Source organism: Lepisosteus platostomus, chromosome 11 (assembly GCF_059453375.1).
Source record: "Lepisosteus platostomus isolate fLepPlt1 chromosome 11, fLepPlt1.hap1, whole genome shotgun sequence".
Classification (NCBI taxonomy): Eukaryota; Metazoa; Chordata; class Actinopteri; order Semionotiformes; family Lepisosteidae; genus Lepisosteus; species Lepisosteus platostomus.
The window spans coordinates 38387306-38402844 of NC_142621.1; the positions used below are offsets into that span (position 1 = coordinate 38387306).

The 15539-nt window shown below is 33.3% G+C and overlaps 2 protein-coding genes and 1 long non-coding RNA gene across 11 annotated transcripts in view; 2 read left to right on the forward strand and 1 right to left on the reverse strand.

The window, feature by feature from the left end:
* The window catches only part of LOC148652624 (uncharacterized), a 102445-nt gene extending 97015 nt beyond the window's left edge, over positions 1–5430 (forward strand). Inside the window, exon 2 of the long non-coding RNA XR_015925383.1 lies at positions 4827–5430. This is a non-coding gene — a long non-coding RNA (uncharacterized LOC148652624). The remainder of the gene's footprint in view (positions 1–4826) is intronic.
* Positions 1–5430, forward strand: part of LOC148652625 (putative uncharacterized protein MYH16) — an 86077-nt gene extending 80647 nt beyond the window's left edge. For all 7 annotated transcript variants that reach the window (XM_088599567.1, XM_088599568.1, XM_088599572.1 and 4 more), the window contains 2 exons: positions 1989–2135; positions 2810–5430. In XM_088599567.1, the coding sequence (XP_088455693.1) occupies positions 1989–2135; positions 2810–2956 (294 nt within the window). In that variant the 3' untranslated portion in view covers positions 2957–5430. The remainder of the gene's footprint in view (positions 1–1988; positions 2136–2809) is intronic.
* A 1144-nt stretch (positions 5431–6574) lies between these two features.
* Positions 6575–15539, reverse strand: part of gas7b (growth arrest-specific 7b) — a 121907-nt gene continuing 112942 nt past the window's right edge. For all 3 annotated transcript variants that reach the window (XM_088599576.1, XM_088599578.1, XM_088599577.1), the window contains exons 12-14: positions 15417–15496; positions 12515–12613; positions 6575–10672 (exon numbers count right to left, since the gene is read on the reverse strand). In XM_088599576.1, the coding sequence (XP_088455702.1) occupies positions 10559–10672; positions 12515–12613; positions 15417–15496 (293 nt within the window). In that variant the 3' untranslated portion in view covers positions 6575–10558. The remainder of the gene's footprint in view (positions 10673–12514; positions 12614–15416; positions 15497–15539) is intronic.

Consider the following 15539-nt stretch of genomic DNA (forward strand, 5'->3'; position numbering starts at 1 on the left):
CATATATATCTTTTACTGCCAGCTTGCGTGACAAGCAGCCCCTTCTGCTGAATTGACCCTTTGTTCCAGGAGAGGTCATTCGGTCATTTCCCTGTGAACTATGTCATGACATCATGTGGCTAAGTTATCTTTTGAGACCAGATATCCTAAGACGGATTTAGTAAAATGTAAGTAAAAGGATATATACTGTAGTTTACAAGATATAATACACACTTACTGTACAGTATAGTAAAAACCTTTTAGTTTATTCCCTCACAAGCAAGCTAAAATATTCTAAAATATCTATAAAATCCCAAAAAGTAGATTTACTCTTAATCAATTATTAAGTTTATTATAAAATTAATGCTGTTCTAATGGAACACCTATAAAACCAAGCAAAGAAAGTACTTTTGTGAACCAAAACAGTGAACAATTACTCCTTGGTTCTCAAGTTTATTGTTATTTATTTTGAAAAGCCTAACAATAGTGGCAACTTGTAAAACAGGTTGTGATGGTTGTTCAAGGGGTTTTAATAACATTTAACATGTTTCTGATGTCACTTAAAATAGGTATGAACCCAATACAATTGAAATATTGAGATTCCCAGCCTTTTAATTCATTTTCAGTGCACCTGAATTGTTGAATGCTGAATAGGGTTGCAGTTTATTTTCAGGATATGGTTCAAACGATGCAGTGGATTTATTCTCTTTAATCTCAATAAACATAAGGGGACTGTGTTTTGCACAACTTATATTTAAGATTTTATTTCAGTCCTCTAGCCCTCGGATGATAATATAACCCCTTCATTAAGCCAACAAATGAGAAAGCATTAAAAATCATTCCATTCTATTATTTTAATCTTCTCAATTCATGCATTTGCTACAAATAAACTTAGTCTCTTATCTCTTTCAAACAAAATACATTTAGTGAGTTATTACAGTACAGTACCTGTACTGTCAAGTTTCAAGAAATGGAAATCACCTCAGCAGGTTGTGTAGATAAACCTTTACTCTAAGTAAATACTTCATTCACTCAAAACCTAATTAAAAAAACAAGAATCTGTACAAATTCTACAGGCTTCATTTTATTGGTATATATTAATCCATTTCACTTGCAGCAATGATCACAATGTTATTTTTTCCCTGCAGTATTTAGAGAATTATATTGGAAACACAAAAATACAAATTAGATTATTTAAATAGGATAGGAAATAATTAGACACTCACATTTAGCATGTTTTCAAGATTGCTCTGCCACTCTTTCAATATAATTTGTAATGCAATTATTTATTTCCTGTCATGTGTTAACTGCTTGATCATAACAAATTAAAGCAAAGCTTGCTGTAAAATGAATAGTCAATCATTAAGTTCCTCATTTAATCACAGGACTTTCTGCAATTCTTTTGAAAATAGTAATTTAAATTAAACCGTATTTTTAAACATTTGAATTGAATAACATTTGGTTTTTATTTCAGCAAGCATAATCTTTCACTTAAAAAATACCAAAGGTTAGTTAGCTTCTGTTTAGAAACTGAAAATATGTATTCAAATGTTAGTAACCAACATTTCTTGTAGCTTTATAGCCCTCAAAACAATGGTACTTTCGAAAAATGGAAATGGAGACAGTAAAACATTGTATATAGAAAGATAAATCCGGTTTGATTGTTTTGTTTAGACTCTGACGTGTTTTGTTTGGGTTTTTTTATGGTTTAGTAAAGAAGTTGGTTGTTAAGAAAACAACCACCACTATTGTGGTACATAACATTTTTAGCAGTCTGCATTCTTGAGGGAAATCCTGGCTGTTCTTAAAAGGCTGTTTATCTGACGCTGTCTGATGAACATTTGGGGAACTTCAAGTGATTTTTGCTTCATTGCAATGAGGGTCCAAACTGTGATCAATAATACTATAAGGTTTGATGAAGGTGGTATTCATTCTTCAGATTAATAGCGAGGTCTAGTTACCTGTTCTTCATCATCATCATCATCATTATTATTATTATCCCCTTTCAGGAGGAACAAGCCAATATGAATTTGGCCAAGTACAGGAAGACAGTCCACGAACTAGACGATGCTGAGGAGAGAGCAGATATTGCAGAGGCAGCCCTTACAAAGATCAGGACCAAAAACCGGGCAAGCTTTGGCAAAGGATACTCTTCAGTATGTGCATCTCTACCTTTTTTTCTTGTTAGTTAAATTTGAATGAGAAACCTTCACATGATACCAAACCAAATACAGACAAAGACACCACAATGTGTTCAAGGACATTTCTTTTTAACCATACATAAAAATTAAACGTCTACTAATTCTTAATATCTTGTAACCACTCTTTTTTGTCAGCACAAAGTCATCAGTGTTTGTGTTGTGGTTAATATTCTACTGTACATTATTAAGGATCTACAAGACAGGTACTGTAGTAAATTAATCTATTCCATACCCCTAGCAGCCACAGTTTAGGAAGAGCCATGGTGAGTACACACAGAAGGCCAGCCCAGAATCAAACACATGACCCAAAAGCTGTGAGGCTGTTCTTAATTAAATAAAAAAGAGATACAGTATATTTTTCCAATGATTGAAGCACTGACCATATTGCCATGGCATTCTGATATCAATATGTCTTCAACTATGTTGCCCTGTCCTGATCATTCCTTCAACCATTTGCTAAAGCATTTTTGTTTCTTGTGCTTAAGGTCAAAATGAGGAGAAAAGGTGGTCTATGTGTTTTAATAAGTGCAGCAGTTGAATAGGTACTAACACTGTAGATACTTCTAGCAAATGTATTTCATTAAGCAATATTACAAATGTAAAGTGCCTTTTGGTATCTGTCTTCATAGGGTTACAGCACACCTTTCACAGCTCTTGTCAGGTCTCCAAGCTCAGCAGGCTCAGAGGGTCGGGCAGAGAAGATCATAAATGATGACGACACTGCATCACTCATCCCTGCCTATCTCAACTCCCTGAAAAAGCTCATGATTGAGTAGTGGCAGATATGTTGTTAAAGTACAGTAGGATGTTAAAATGATCAATGGAGTTCAAAAGCAGTAGTTCAGGGGAGAAGACAACACCCAATTAATAGTGTAAACTTAATTTCCTGACCCTGTATAAACACATTAATCTTTTTACTTCAGAATGTGTTGCTTTGTATTCTTTTCCCTCCCATACCCCAGCCTTCCTCCAGCTTGGGGGTTTTGATTTTGAATGTTACTTTAAAAGCCAGGATGTTGCCCCTCATCTCAGAAGATTCACACCAAAGAATGCTCTAATCTGCTTGCATCCCCGTGCTGAAAAATTAAGAGGTGGGGTGTTGTCTTTGTCTTCTGAAACCTGTTACAAACCAAGTAGCAAGATATAAGAACTATCTGACTAGAAACCAAAAACCCTTACATTTCCATTTATATTTTATTAAACAACTATTTTGTTCTTTTTGTCCTTTGTTAGTCTCCCCGTGTTCACTGTTTTTTGGTGTAACAATACAAACACATCAACCGTTTCATATGTTTTGGTTTTATGGTAACAAGTATTTTTAATCACATGAAACTTAAAGTTGCCTGACTGAGTTTCAACAAATATCTATAAAATATCAAATAGAAATGTATTATGGATTGTATGAAAGGTACTGCAGGAAGCTTTTAAAAAAAGATTGTACAGATTATGACCACATCACTTAACCGTTATTTAGTTTACAATGTAATGATTGTACTGTTCCACACAGAAATACTGTAACATGGATATTAATTTGTTTACCAAGGATCTGTGCTTGGCATGTGATCTTTGAGTTTATTTAGCACTGACATTTTGAAACTTGTTTTGTTAATACTTCTTCTGATCTGTTGCCAATTGATAATGTCTATGATTGGTCATTCATTGCAGAGACACTGTTCTAGCTCTCAAAGTTAGAAACTTTCTTGCCATAAATTGGGTCTTACACTTTTTTTAGTTGTTTAGCTACTACTGTGTGCTGATATTGTTCTTAATCGAGTGTTAACTATGATCCACAGCAAAGGCATCAGCTAAAGCTACAGACCCTATGTTGAAAATGCAAATAAGAATTAATGGAATGGAACACTTAATGAAACATTGGCATTTTTTGCATATTGTAAAGTTGTAATTTTATTTTTAATAAAGGTATTAATAAGGTTAGGTCAAAACATAATTTACACATTTATAGTTATAAATGAAATTCTACATTCTACATATGAGAAAATTCAGAAATTATATGAACCACAGCCAGTGCATTATCAGTATCTTCTTTTGTCGAAATTTAATTCTGAATATTTAATACAGAAAAATAGCACCCATAGAATATGTTTACCGTATGTTAAATAAGTGTAGCCCAGATTTACCATTAAAAAACTTTAAGTTTGACATACTGTACAAACCTAAAACATAAGGCAAAAATGAATACTTTGAAGTGCCTACTGTACCAGTCACAATGTGCAAGCCTAGTCTTTGGTTTACTTTAACACAGAGTTCCTGCTTTTACCTATATGAAAGCACTCTGGAATTTGAGATTGACTAGTAGATTGAAATCTTGATTTAATTTTCCTCTTAATCAAGTATTGAATAATTTGTTGAATCACAATTGTGCCGTGAAATTGAACTGTCACACTGAACTGTTTGCTATGTTTCTGGTTTCCCATGTGGTACTGAATGTATAAAAATAGGCTTTAGTAGAAATCGTTGAATATGTCTTGACAGTATGGCAAGTAGTAAAATGATATATATATATATTACTTAACATTTAGAAAACCTACAGATTTTAATGAGTAAAAATAAATTACATTACATATAATATGTAATACTGCATATTATTACATATTATATTTCAGCCCGCCCTGATTTTAGAAAAAGCTTCAGCTTCAGGGTTTTATCTTAGAATTAAGACAAGAAGCTCCCTGTTTAATATTTGTCCTTCAGAATATAAACCTCTGTCAAGAATAGAAATGTGGATATACTGTAGAATTGAGTATATTTTCAATATTCTAATGCCGTATTTTAAATACACAGAATTATCACACTTAATAGTAAAAGTTGGTTGGCATTTATCTTTCTTTCCTGAATAATGACTTGCATAATGTCAGATATTAGCATTTTCCTTGAAATTCTAGCTAGAGGTACGTTCCTTAGAATGTTATAATATTTTATTATCCCTGTTCCCTATAGTCATTATTTGCACATTGCTCAGTACTGTATGTTCCCTTTTCAGTGCACTCCTGATATCAGTTCAAAACCTTCAGAAATATATTTAATCTTTATGAAAACATATCTTAAAAATGTTAAAGAAATGAGACATTCCACATTGTGTTGTGTCTTCATGGTTTACTGCATTTAATATATTCTCCACTATTTCCCCAACACTACCATCATAAAATTGTATCCAATACTATGTGTCATTGTATGGACTGTGAAAATGTTTTTTTAGTTCTTTAATAAAACTGTTTTATATAATTATAAATGTGATATTCTTTTATATCTTGTAGTTACATGAATTTATCAGGTACTGTACCTGTAGCAATTGACAGCCTTCCTGCCATGATCATAGATTAGTATGGTGGCTCTCTCACTCCACCGCCCCTTTTATCTTACAGTCATTCTGCATTTTCTATTTTCCATCTATCAGTCTTTTTGTTCATTCTTACAATATGCAATTTCCCTACGGGATTAATAAAGTCTTATCTATGTGGACACTCCACTCAAAGAGTTTTACAGGTAATGGGGACTCACCACCACCAATGTGCAGCATCCACCTTTATGACGCGACGGCAGCCATAGTGCGCCAGAACACTCACCACACATCTGCTATTAGTGGGGAGGAGAGCAAAGTAATGAAGTCAGGGATTATTAGGAGGCCATGATTGATAAGGGCCAATGGGAAACACCCTGGGATTTATAATGACCACAGAGAGTCAGGACCTCGGTTTTACATCTCATCAGAAGGACAGCGCCTGTTTACAGTATAGTGTCCCCGTCACTATTATGGGGCATTAGGACCCATAGACTGCAGGGTGAGTGCCCCCTGCTGGCCCCACTAATACCTCTTCCAGCAGCAACTTTAGTTTTTCCCAGGAGGTCTCCCATCCAGGTACTGACCAGGCTCACACCTGCTTAGCTTCAGTAGGCTGCCAGTTGTGAGTTGCAGGGTGATATGGCTACTGGCAATATTTTCAGGAGGCTTACTCATTGCCTTGGTTTTTTCTGTTTTCTATATCTCAGACATCATTAAATTTCTCCTGAGAAGATACCTGTTCAACCTTCCGGAGAGTGTGCAGATCCCAAGGCTTATCTGTCATCTTTGAGTTCATAAAAGACCATCATGCTTCACCACAAGGGACAGTCATTGACAAATAAGGTTTCATTGATCCAATGTGATTACAAAATGCCATGGGACAGTGCTTTTCTAATTTAATGTGTTTTGGTAGATCTGTGTGCAAGTTGCATTTTGTTATCATGATCTGAACGGTTAACAAAACAGCCCCCTTGCAGAACAAAAAAAGTGCACCCCTCAAAATAGTAAGTGCCTGCTACATAATCTGTTTTGCATGTAAAGGATATAAAAAGAGATTTCATGTAAATTATAAAAAAGAAAAATGTATTCACAATTACTCTGACATAGTATTTAATCAATATATTTTATATTAATGAAAAACATTCACTTAATAGCAGTTATATGAACATTTACAATCTTTCAATGATCTAGTTACATACTTTAAACAGAACAAGTTTCCATATTACAGCTTGCACAATATTGAAGTATTAATACAATTTATCAAACAATAATAACATATATACAGTACATTTGTAATATTTCGGGTCTCTCCAAGCCAAGAGAAAAAAAAAGTGAACATATAAAATTGTGCCAGTGTTAATGAATGATAACATGTAGGAAATATGGAGGTGGTATCCAGTTAAAATGACACTTGAGAGAAAATTGAGAGAAAATTATAGTTTCTGTTACTCTTTGTACAAAAATAGATACTGTGGTTCAATATTATATATGTTCATGGATGTTATGGTATACAGTATGTGCCATGGTCACTGTTCTTATTCAGCAAGTACAATTTTGAATTAATTGTTCAGTTCCTACAGTTATGTCTAGATTATGTTGAATTAAATCCTGTTTTAAAATTTATTTTAACAATAAAAAAAAACAATTAAAACGGCATATAGGAGCTTGTATTGTGATTGTATTCACAGACAGTGAAAGCTTTTTAATAAAGATATTCATTAAAAATCGAGTTAGGTTGCTAAACATTTTGTCATGTGAACACCTTTCATAATAAGGGAAAAATCTAGTATCACCATGTGAAGAATCCTGACGACATTACTGTTTGGAATGAAATTTATATGCATGTAAATTAGGTTTGTACGAATTCTGGCGAATTCTTCACTACAACCTAAATAAGTTGTTCAGGTGGGTAGCTGTGTCAGCATGCATAGGCTCCAAAGGAAGAAGAAATAGATGTATTCCATGCTGAAAAAAGAAGAAAGAAAACACAATGTTTTGGCTATGGAGCCTTCTTTGGAAGGCTCCACAGCGAAAAAGTTGTGTTTTCTTTCTTCTCTTTTAAGCATGGAATAAACCTATTACTTGTTCCTTTAGAACCTAAATAATATTTTATTATGAGCTTTAGTTTGATACAAAAAATATATAAATATGCCAAAGTTGGCTAACATGAATGATAATAAGGTTTACATTAGCCAAAGCTTGTATAATCAAAACCCATATTCCAAAGGGAGGTTCAGTTTCCATTTCAAGGTCAATGCCTTAATTATTATTAATTACCATTACAAAAACTGCTAAAATCAAAATCCATTCATTGTACAAGTTTTGGATATGGTTAAAAGTCTTGCAATGTGTAAAAATTACCTTTTGTTAAAACAGTGTAAAATAGTTTTCTTTGGCTCTTAAAATCATTAGCTCTAAAAGTACAAGAAATACAAATTTTTACTAAATGAAAGTTCAAGGGCTTTCTCATATTAAAGTCAAAATGTAGTAACTATAAAACTATTCAAAAGGTACCTTCGGGTAAGAAAACAATAAATAAAAATAATACAAACTTACATTTCTGTCTCAGAACAGGCACTATGAATATTTTCCAGTTATTCTTTCTACTAGGTAGTATACGTACTAGATGAAAATGCAATTTTATTTTTATGATTTCCACCAGAATGGGCTCCTGTCTTTCTTGTTACATTACTGACACCTGCTGTAAGTAAATAAAATAGCATGTAGCAATGATCATACAAGCTGGCAAAGCCATCTGCAGATTCCCTAATGCCTTTCTGAATTCATCCTATAGTTAAATTGCAGATATTAGATATTATAAAATCCTCCCTAGCATTCAGAACTATGACTGTTTAACTGAATGATTCATATGAAAATATACTATACAACTGTAACATTAAAAAAAAAAATCCAGTATTGTAAAATGAATTGAGCAAAACCTAAGCTTGGAAAATAATAAATTGTGCATATAACCATGTTTTATGAGACAAAAGATTCCTTTTTTTTAAGCTAATTAACCTTAATGTCTGTATCTGATATTAAAAAGGTCACAGAGAGATTGGAATTCTGCGTGGCTTGCTTATGCATTTTGTTTATATATCTATTTTAATATTCAAGTTAAAACATTTAAAATGTATTGTTAATCTTTCAGAACAGCAATATAAAAATATTTTAGTTTTTCAAGACCACTAAAACCTCACATTTTCCACAACGTTACACATTTCAGAATGGTAACTGCAGGTATTGCAAAACAACAAGAACATTCACAAAATCTCTTTTCCAATATATACATTTTTTGTCATGGTGGCTGATGACTCTTTTACAATTTGAGGTTTTCCATTTAACTTCTTTATTTTCCAGGCACCAAGACTCATACAAATTGTTAAGGAACCAAATATTTGCTTAGGTTATCGAACACATACATTTCAAACACTAAACACCAACACACTAATATACAGACCTATAATCAAGAACATACCCAGCTTGGAAAATTACCTATTGTAGTTTTACTGTAGTTTTAATGTGTAATCTCTGGTTAGGTATCTAATGAAAATAAGTTGGTTTTAAAATTATTGTAGTACTGAAAGATCTAAGGGAAGAATCTGTGAATGTCATGAGAAACATTTGTCATTCCCATATTATATTCTTAAGATAATTAACAAAATATAATTAACCTTCTCTAATAGACTCATTCCAGGAATATTGAAGCATACAATAAGGCCTCATAAGCCTCTGTTTAATTAAATATATCAGACCTCTCAGAAAAACACAAAATATATGCATCTTGTGTCTTGACCTGTAACTATAAGAGGTATTTTTTATGAAATGTATTAATGACTCACAATGTATTGTATTTAGTGTAGTATGCAATATTTGTAGCTTGAGGCTAGACATTAAATAACTGCCATTTTACAATGAAAGTCCATAAAGGATAGGACATGTTCAACTTTTTACTGCAATTGGGAAATTCTTTTCTGCTTTATTTTCAAATACACCTCAGCAATCTTTATGTTGACAATAATAAAAGTATTCTCAGAGTAATAAAGCCCATATTATTATTTACTTCTGTTGTCCTTATGTGTTAAGGTATTATTAGTACAATTTACTATTGGAGTCATTCTCAAAATAGGTTAATGAACAACAGGTTGACAAAAAGGATATATACATTTACTGAATATTATTACTAGGACATGTATAAAGTTGCTTTTCTTACGTCTTTGTACAATTCTTTTCAGAGCAGCACTACGTATTAATAATTTAAGTCGTTCAACATCTTTAGTGCACAAAAATGCTAGGTAAAGTATTGAGTTTACACCAAAGCAGACTGTGAATCGAATTACTATACTTGTGAATTGTGTAGTCAGGAGTCCCGTATAAGTCTTGGAATGAAGAATGCTAATTGGAATCTGCCAAGCCAAAAGCATTTCAGTGAAGTTATGTTGATATTATACATGCTCAGCATGCAAAGCGAAAGGTTTCTTCACCAGCACTGGTGAACACACAGATATTAATCTGCAAGAAAAGTAAATGAACAGCAGCTGAGTAATGTTAACTTATAAATGACTTTTGTTTGTTCTTCTTTCTTTAAAAAAGGCACTATAGAAAAAATGCTCTTTGACCATCAATACAAAAAAAATCAGACTGGTAAGGCTGTAACCTTTAGAATGGATCCTGAAATTTAAAATAAAACTCCATTGTCATGTAGAATCATACCATCACATAAAATAATTTTAACCCTAATTTTAGTCATTTTCACTATGCTTACATTATAGCCACAAGTGTTGTTTTATCGACTCAGTAATAATCAGTTTTGAATTTGTGTTGCGTTTTCAATGATTATTTTAACTATTTAGAATATGTGAGTCTGTCAAAACCCCTTTGTAGAGAACAGTTCAGATCAACAAAAAGATTCTGTATTTTTTCTAAATAAAAGGTTACCGTATTTCAATTATATTTGAGGAAATAAATGTATCCATTACTATACCAATCCGATGCACAACTTTTATACAAAATCTTTCAACCTGCTATCACTGAACTGTCATTAAACCATCATATAACGTGATCTCTGGCGGCTTGTCTATATCTCCAGGTCAATAGGTCTGATCTCGCCTGTGTTGTGCTCTGTCACCCACTGCTCTCTGTCCTTTGCTGGGTCAACCTTCTGAAGCAGCTGGTCTACTGGTTCCACAGTCTGGAAATGGCAATGAAAAAAAACAAAGATGTACTATATTAGAAAATTGCAAGTGAAGAAAAAAGTTTACTCAGCTTAATGTTTCCCATGAAGGGTTTAAGGAGATAAATGTGTAGTTCAGTAGATTTATTTTAGGGTCGCTGCCCTATAAGCCTTTTCATATACAGTATGAACATTTCTTGGATGTTTGCAGAGACTTAGGCACTCATTGAAGGTAAAATATGAACAAAGATGGATTTAATTGATCAGGAACTGGAGAACCAAAGGTGTTATTTATTAGGATTTATTTTCAAAATAAGCTATTACATGAAAGTCTTTGTTACTGTTTCAACTGCCGAGTTGTGAAAAAAAATATGGATGCATGTTATTGTATAACTAAATGCAGGGATATCTTGATCTAAAGCTGTGGGTCCCAAACCTAGTCCTAGAGGAACACTGTTTTCTGCTTTTCATTCTATTTAACTAGCGTTAACTGCTGATTTAATTCATTTGCTTTTTTAAACTTTTATTTGTTTCTTAAGTTCATCATGAGTATCAACAATACTCAGCTTCAAGGGTACTGTTTCCAACAACATCAGTATACAGAACAAAGCATTTCCTCAACTTGCTTTCCACTGCTTTGGACTGAACAGCTCTTACTAGTTGATCAACTGATGATGGACAGACACAGGTGGCAGTGACAAAGTATCAGTCAATGAGCCTTTTTCAGTATGCAGATCTCCAGTTGGTAACATTTCAGGCAGCACACTTGATTAAGGAGAGCAGTTCTGACACTCAGAAACTGGCAGAGGGTTGATACTAATTACAAATCTCATTTGACCTTTTAAAAGCAAATTTACCAACGTGATTAATATCTGAAATAATTTAGCTTGTGATTAAGTACTCAGCTGGAGCAAAAACCAAACGCTGATATAAAGGAGTACAGGGGATTATCAAAGGTTTATTCCATGCTGAAAAGAGAAGAAAAGAAAGACAATGTTTTGGCTGTGGATCCTTCTTCGGGTGTCACTTGTACTTGAACTAGTATGATTATGAGTGTTTTCTCAAACGAGTCACATACTGTAACTGAGAACAAAGAGATATGCTGTTTGTAATATTTGTAGCATTTAGCATGAAATTTAGCAAAATACAGGTGAATAATACTGGTTTCTGAGTATACACATTTATTATGCTTAGATTTTCAGTAGATTGTGATTGGATGGCTGTTATTTTCCTTGTTTTATAGCATACAGTAATGTTATCTTTACAGCACTGTTTTAATTTGAAAACATTTCTATCCATTTCATTATGTGTAGTATTTCTTTAATTTCTTATTTTTATTTTTGAAAACAATTTGCTTTGGCATACAGTGTGCTTTCACTAAACAATAATCCAAGCAAGGTAATATCAAATCAATAATACTCTGTATCAGTGTAATGGAAATTTTACTAAGAGTTTGATTATATAGAAATGTTTGTTAATGTGTGGAAAAATTGTTTATTGTTCTCAGAGTTTAAATAAGCCAAATAAATGATTTTTCCAATTACAGGTTGAAAACTTTGGTTGTTAGTAATACATTTTAAAAAGTGTAAAGGACATTGTACAGGTTTCCAGCTGTTTTCTTGTTTCCACCACCAGGGTGAAATTTTATGTTACACCAATCATAACTTTTCTCACAAAATGGAAAAACCCAAATTTAATATTATAAAAGAAAAGTAACTTCTTACTCTTTTTAAAGAATTATATCATAAAAGAAGAGTAATTATAGTAACTCAAACATGCATTCTAAACAAGGTCTATGTCTACTTTGCATGACTGGATTTTTTTTTTGCCTAATGTGAAGGATAGAAGGAGATGTCTTACGCTTTGGTTGAACATGTCTGTTTCATGCCGTAGCGTTGTATATTGACAGAGATGCTGCCGTATCATCTCAATGCGTTCCACCTCCAGTCTCTCCAGCTCCTAGAGAAAAATTAAATTATTAGGCTATTAGGCTAAGGAATTAGATATCACTGATAGTAGTATGCTAATACATACTGTGCTTTGTAAACTGTACTCTTTCATTCTGGACAAATTGTTAACCTAGCAATTGACAATAATGACAATCTCAAAGTAAACCAGTGTATTGAGTTTTGAACTGAGCTTTAAAAGTATAAGGTGCACAATTTTGACAGTACATTTGAAATGCATTACCATTGCTTGTAAAATTACTTTGAAGGTGTGAGTAATGACCACAAATATTTTTCTGAGTGTTAGTGAATGTGAAATTTTAAATTGAATCGGTTGTATCTAAGTTAATCCATTATCTATGCATTTATTTCAGATTTGTATACCAATATGCTTTCAAACTCTTGCATTTTCCCAAAACCTGGTGAATTTATTGTATTATTTAGAAAAAATGTCCAATACATTCCTCAAAATTTCCAAGATACTAGATTAATTGTTCACTGATTCTGATGTTATCTTTATAAAGTAGTGGTGTGAAATTAGGTTAAAATCTTTAATCTTTTACAGAGAATTTGTTGTGACTTCACAAAGTAGTCTACTATAGAGTACATTAATTTGCAGTCTTTGATTTTACTATAATCTATCTCAGGGGTGCCCAACCTTTTTTAATGTAATCTACTTTTTCATTTGCCAGCCCAGCACGATCTACCAGTGTGAATCTGAAGCTCTGATATAGGAAGAACAGGCTGTGGGCACATCAGTATAATAACTATACCCATCACTAAATGACAGCAAATAAAAGCAAGTGACTCATGCTACAGTGAAAAAGTAATGTTCCACATTTGAGGAAAAAAGTATCCTACCTTAATGTGAGCATTAGTACTGAGAAGCTTACTTGAGAACATTTATCATTTTTTTTACGTGTTGACACTGCTGATCATGTCGGTAACATTTTAATTTAGTCCCTGCAGCTCAACATTCAGCTCATTCAGCAGTTCAGTCAAGTCTGTGAAGAATGCTAAATCCTCTAATTGTGCATATTCACCATGTTTAGACGACTTTAGAAGCTCTTTGATTTCAATTAACAGCTGTCTGAACCATGCCGTTTGTTTTTGAAAACTCCAAACAGCAAGTCAGCAGCCTCAGCAAACGCTTTTATTACTTCTCGGTCCCTGAATGACGTGGCTCACGCGGAACGATGCGATGATTACCGCTTTCCCCCTTGTATTAGGCCCCATGAAATCCGACTGCTGCTAGTTGAGATCTTAATTTGTCCACTTTTCTTTTCCGTAACTCACTTTAAGCGGGAAATTTCACTTCATACGTTTTGCGTGCAGTTTTGAAATGTTGTTCTGTATTTCTCTTTTTTCGCGTAGACGCTAGCATTGCAGATTTTAATACGAAAGTACTAAGAAATAATCATGCTCCCATTCCTTATCGTGGTAACGGTAAGTTTTCGGTCTCTTTGCGTCATCATTTTCGCTCAAACACTACAACAATCAAATAGGCAATCAAACTCATCAAACTGTAGGCGAATTTGTCACGACCAGTCTATTTCGCTCTACTACTATGCACTAGCGAAAATGGGGTTCGTGCGGCAATAACCAAGAGAAGGTTCTTGGGTAGCACACACAGCACTCCATTTATGGAGTTCCTGTAGCCTTTTTTTCAGTATCAACCAGCACTCAGGGAAGAGATTTTACAACCCATTCGACAATGGTTAAACACACACCAGGACAGTAAAATGCATGACATTGCATGCACAGATCTGAATAATTGTTTAGGCGAGCGAAAAAAGCAAATAATCAAATAGCCCTTTTATTTTTTGCCAAACATTCTTGCGATCCATCGACTGGTTGGGCACCCCTGATCTACTGTATCTTGTTACATTCTATAGAATGTGTTCAGTGAAAATTTATAAAATATGGTTGTATATACTTACAAATAACAACCAAATATTATAATACATTAAGACATTTGAAACAGAAATGAGAAGTAACAACAGGGTTGTACAGTACAGTGGACAGCAAACACCATTTGGGATGATTTTTAACCTCAATATGTCTGTTAAAACGGCATCTTTCAAATAAAAATGATCAGTGAACTGTAAATGGATTTGATGTTCTCTTCAATTTCTTTTCATCCATTTTCATCCAGAACAGGTTAAGAATAGAGCATACAGTATGTTGCTACAGTTACTTTACCGGATACAACTTAATCTTGCTTCACAAAACCGAAAATCCAGACTTTTGTCAACATTTAGTAAAGTTATTCAGTTAACTGCTTTGTGAAAGAGCCCCCTGTTCTCTAACCACACTTTATACACTTCTAATTATGACTAGTGCAGCACCTATATTTCACTTCCATTTTGTGCTAGCCTTATTGTAACATTTTGAATTTATCCTGTGGCATGGGGAGTACATGTACAATACTTACATAATTGTCTTGTCATAAACATTTAATATATTGCAGATTAATCTGAATAAGGATGATCTGCCTGCTAAATAAACGGTTTCATTCAATTTTTTATTTGCTATACTGTAAATGCCAACATTTTACCACAGAGTGCTTTACAGACTTACTTGTACTTTACTGTACTTAAAATGAAGTCAGATGTAATAACTTTGTAGTGGATCTAAATGGCCTGCATTAAGAATTAATGTGAGATTTTTATTATTCCATTCAAAGCACTACTTTGGTGTGGCTGTTGCTTTGCCTTCATAACTTTTTTATCATTCTTGGAATTATACTCTGAATGTTTTTTTACTACAAATTCAGAAAGTAAAACAAAATGAAAATCAATCTTATTAGAACATACCAAGCTTGAGGTCACCATCTCTTCAAACCATTTGGACTGGGCCTGGTTATACAGGTCTAAACACCTCATGAGGTCATCACCTGCAAAAAAAAAATACTGTTAAATTTAAATTTACTCTCAAAT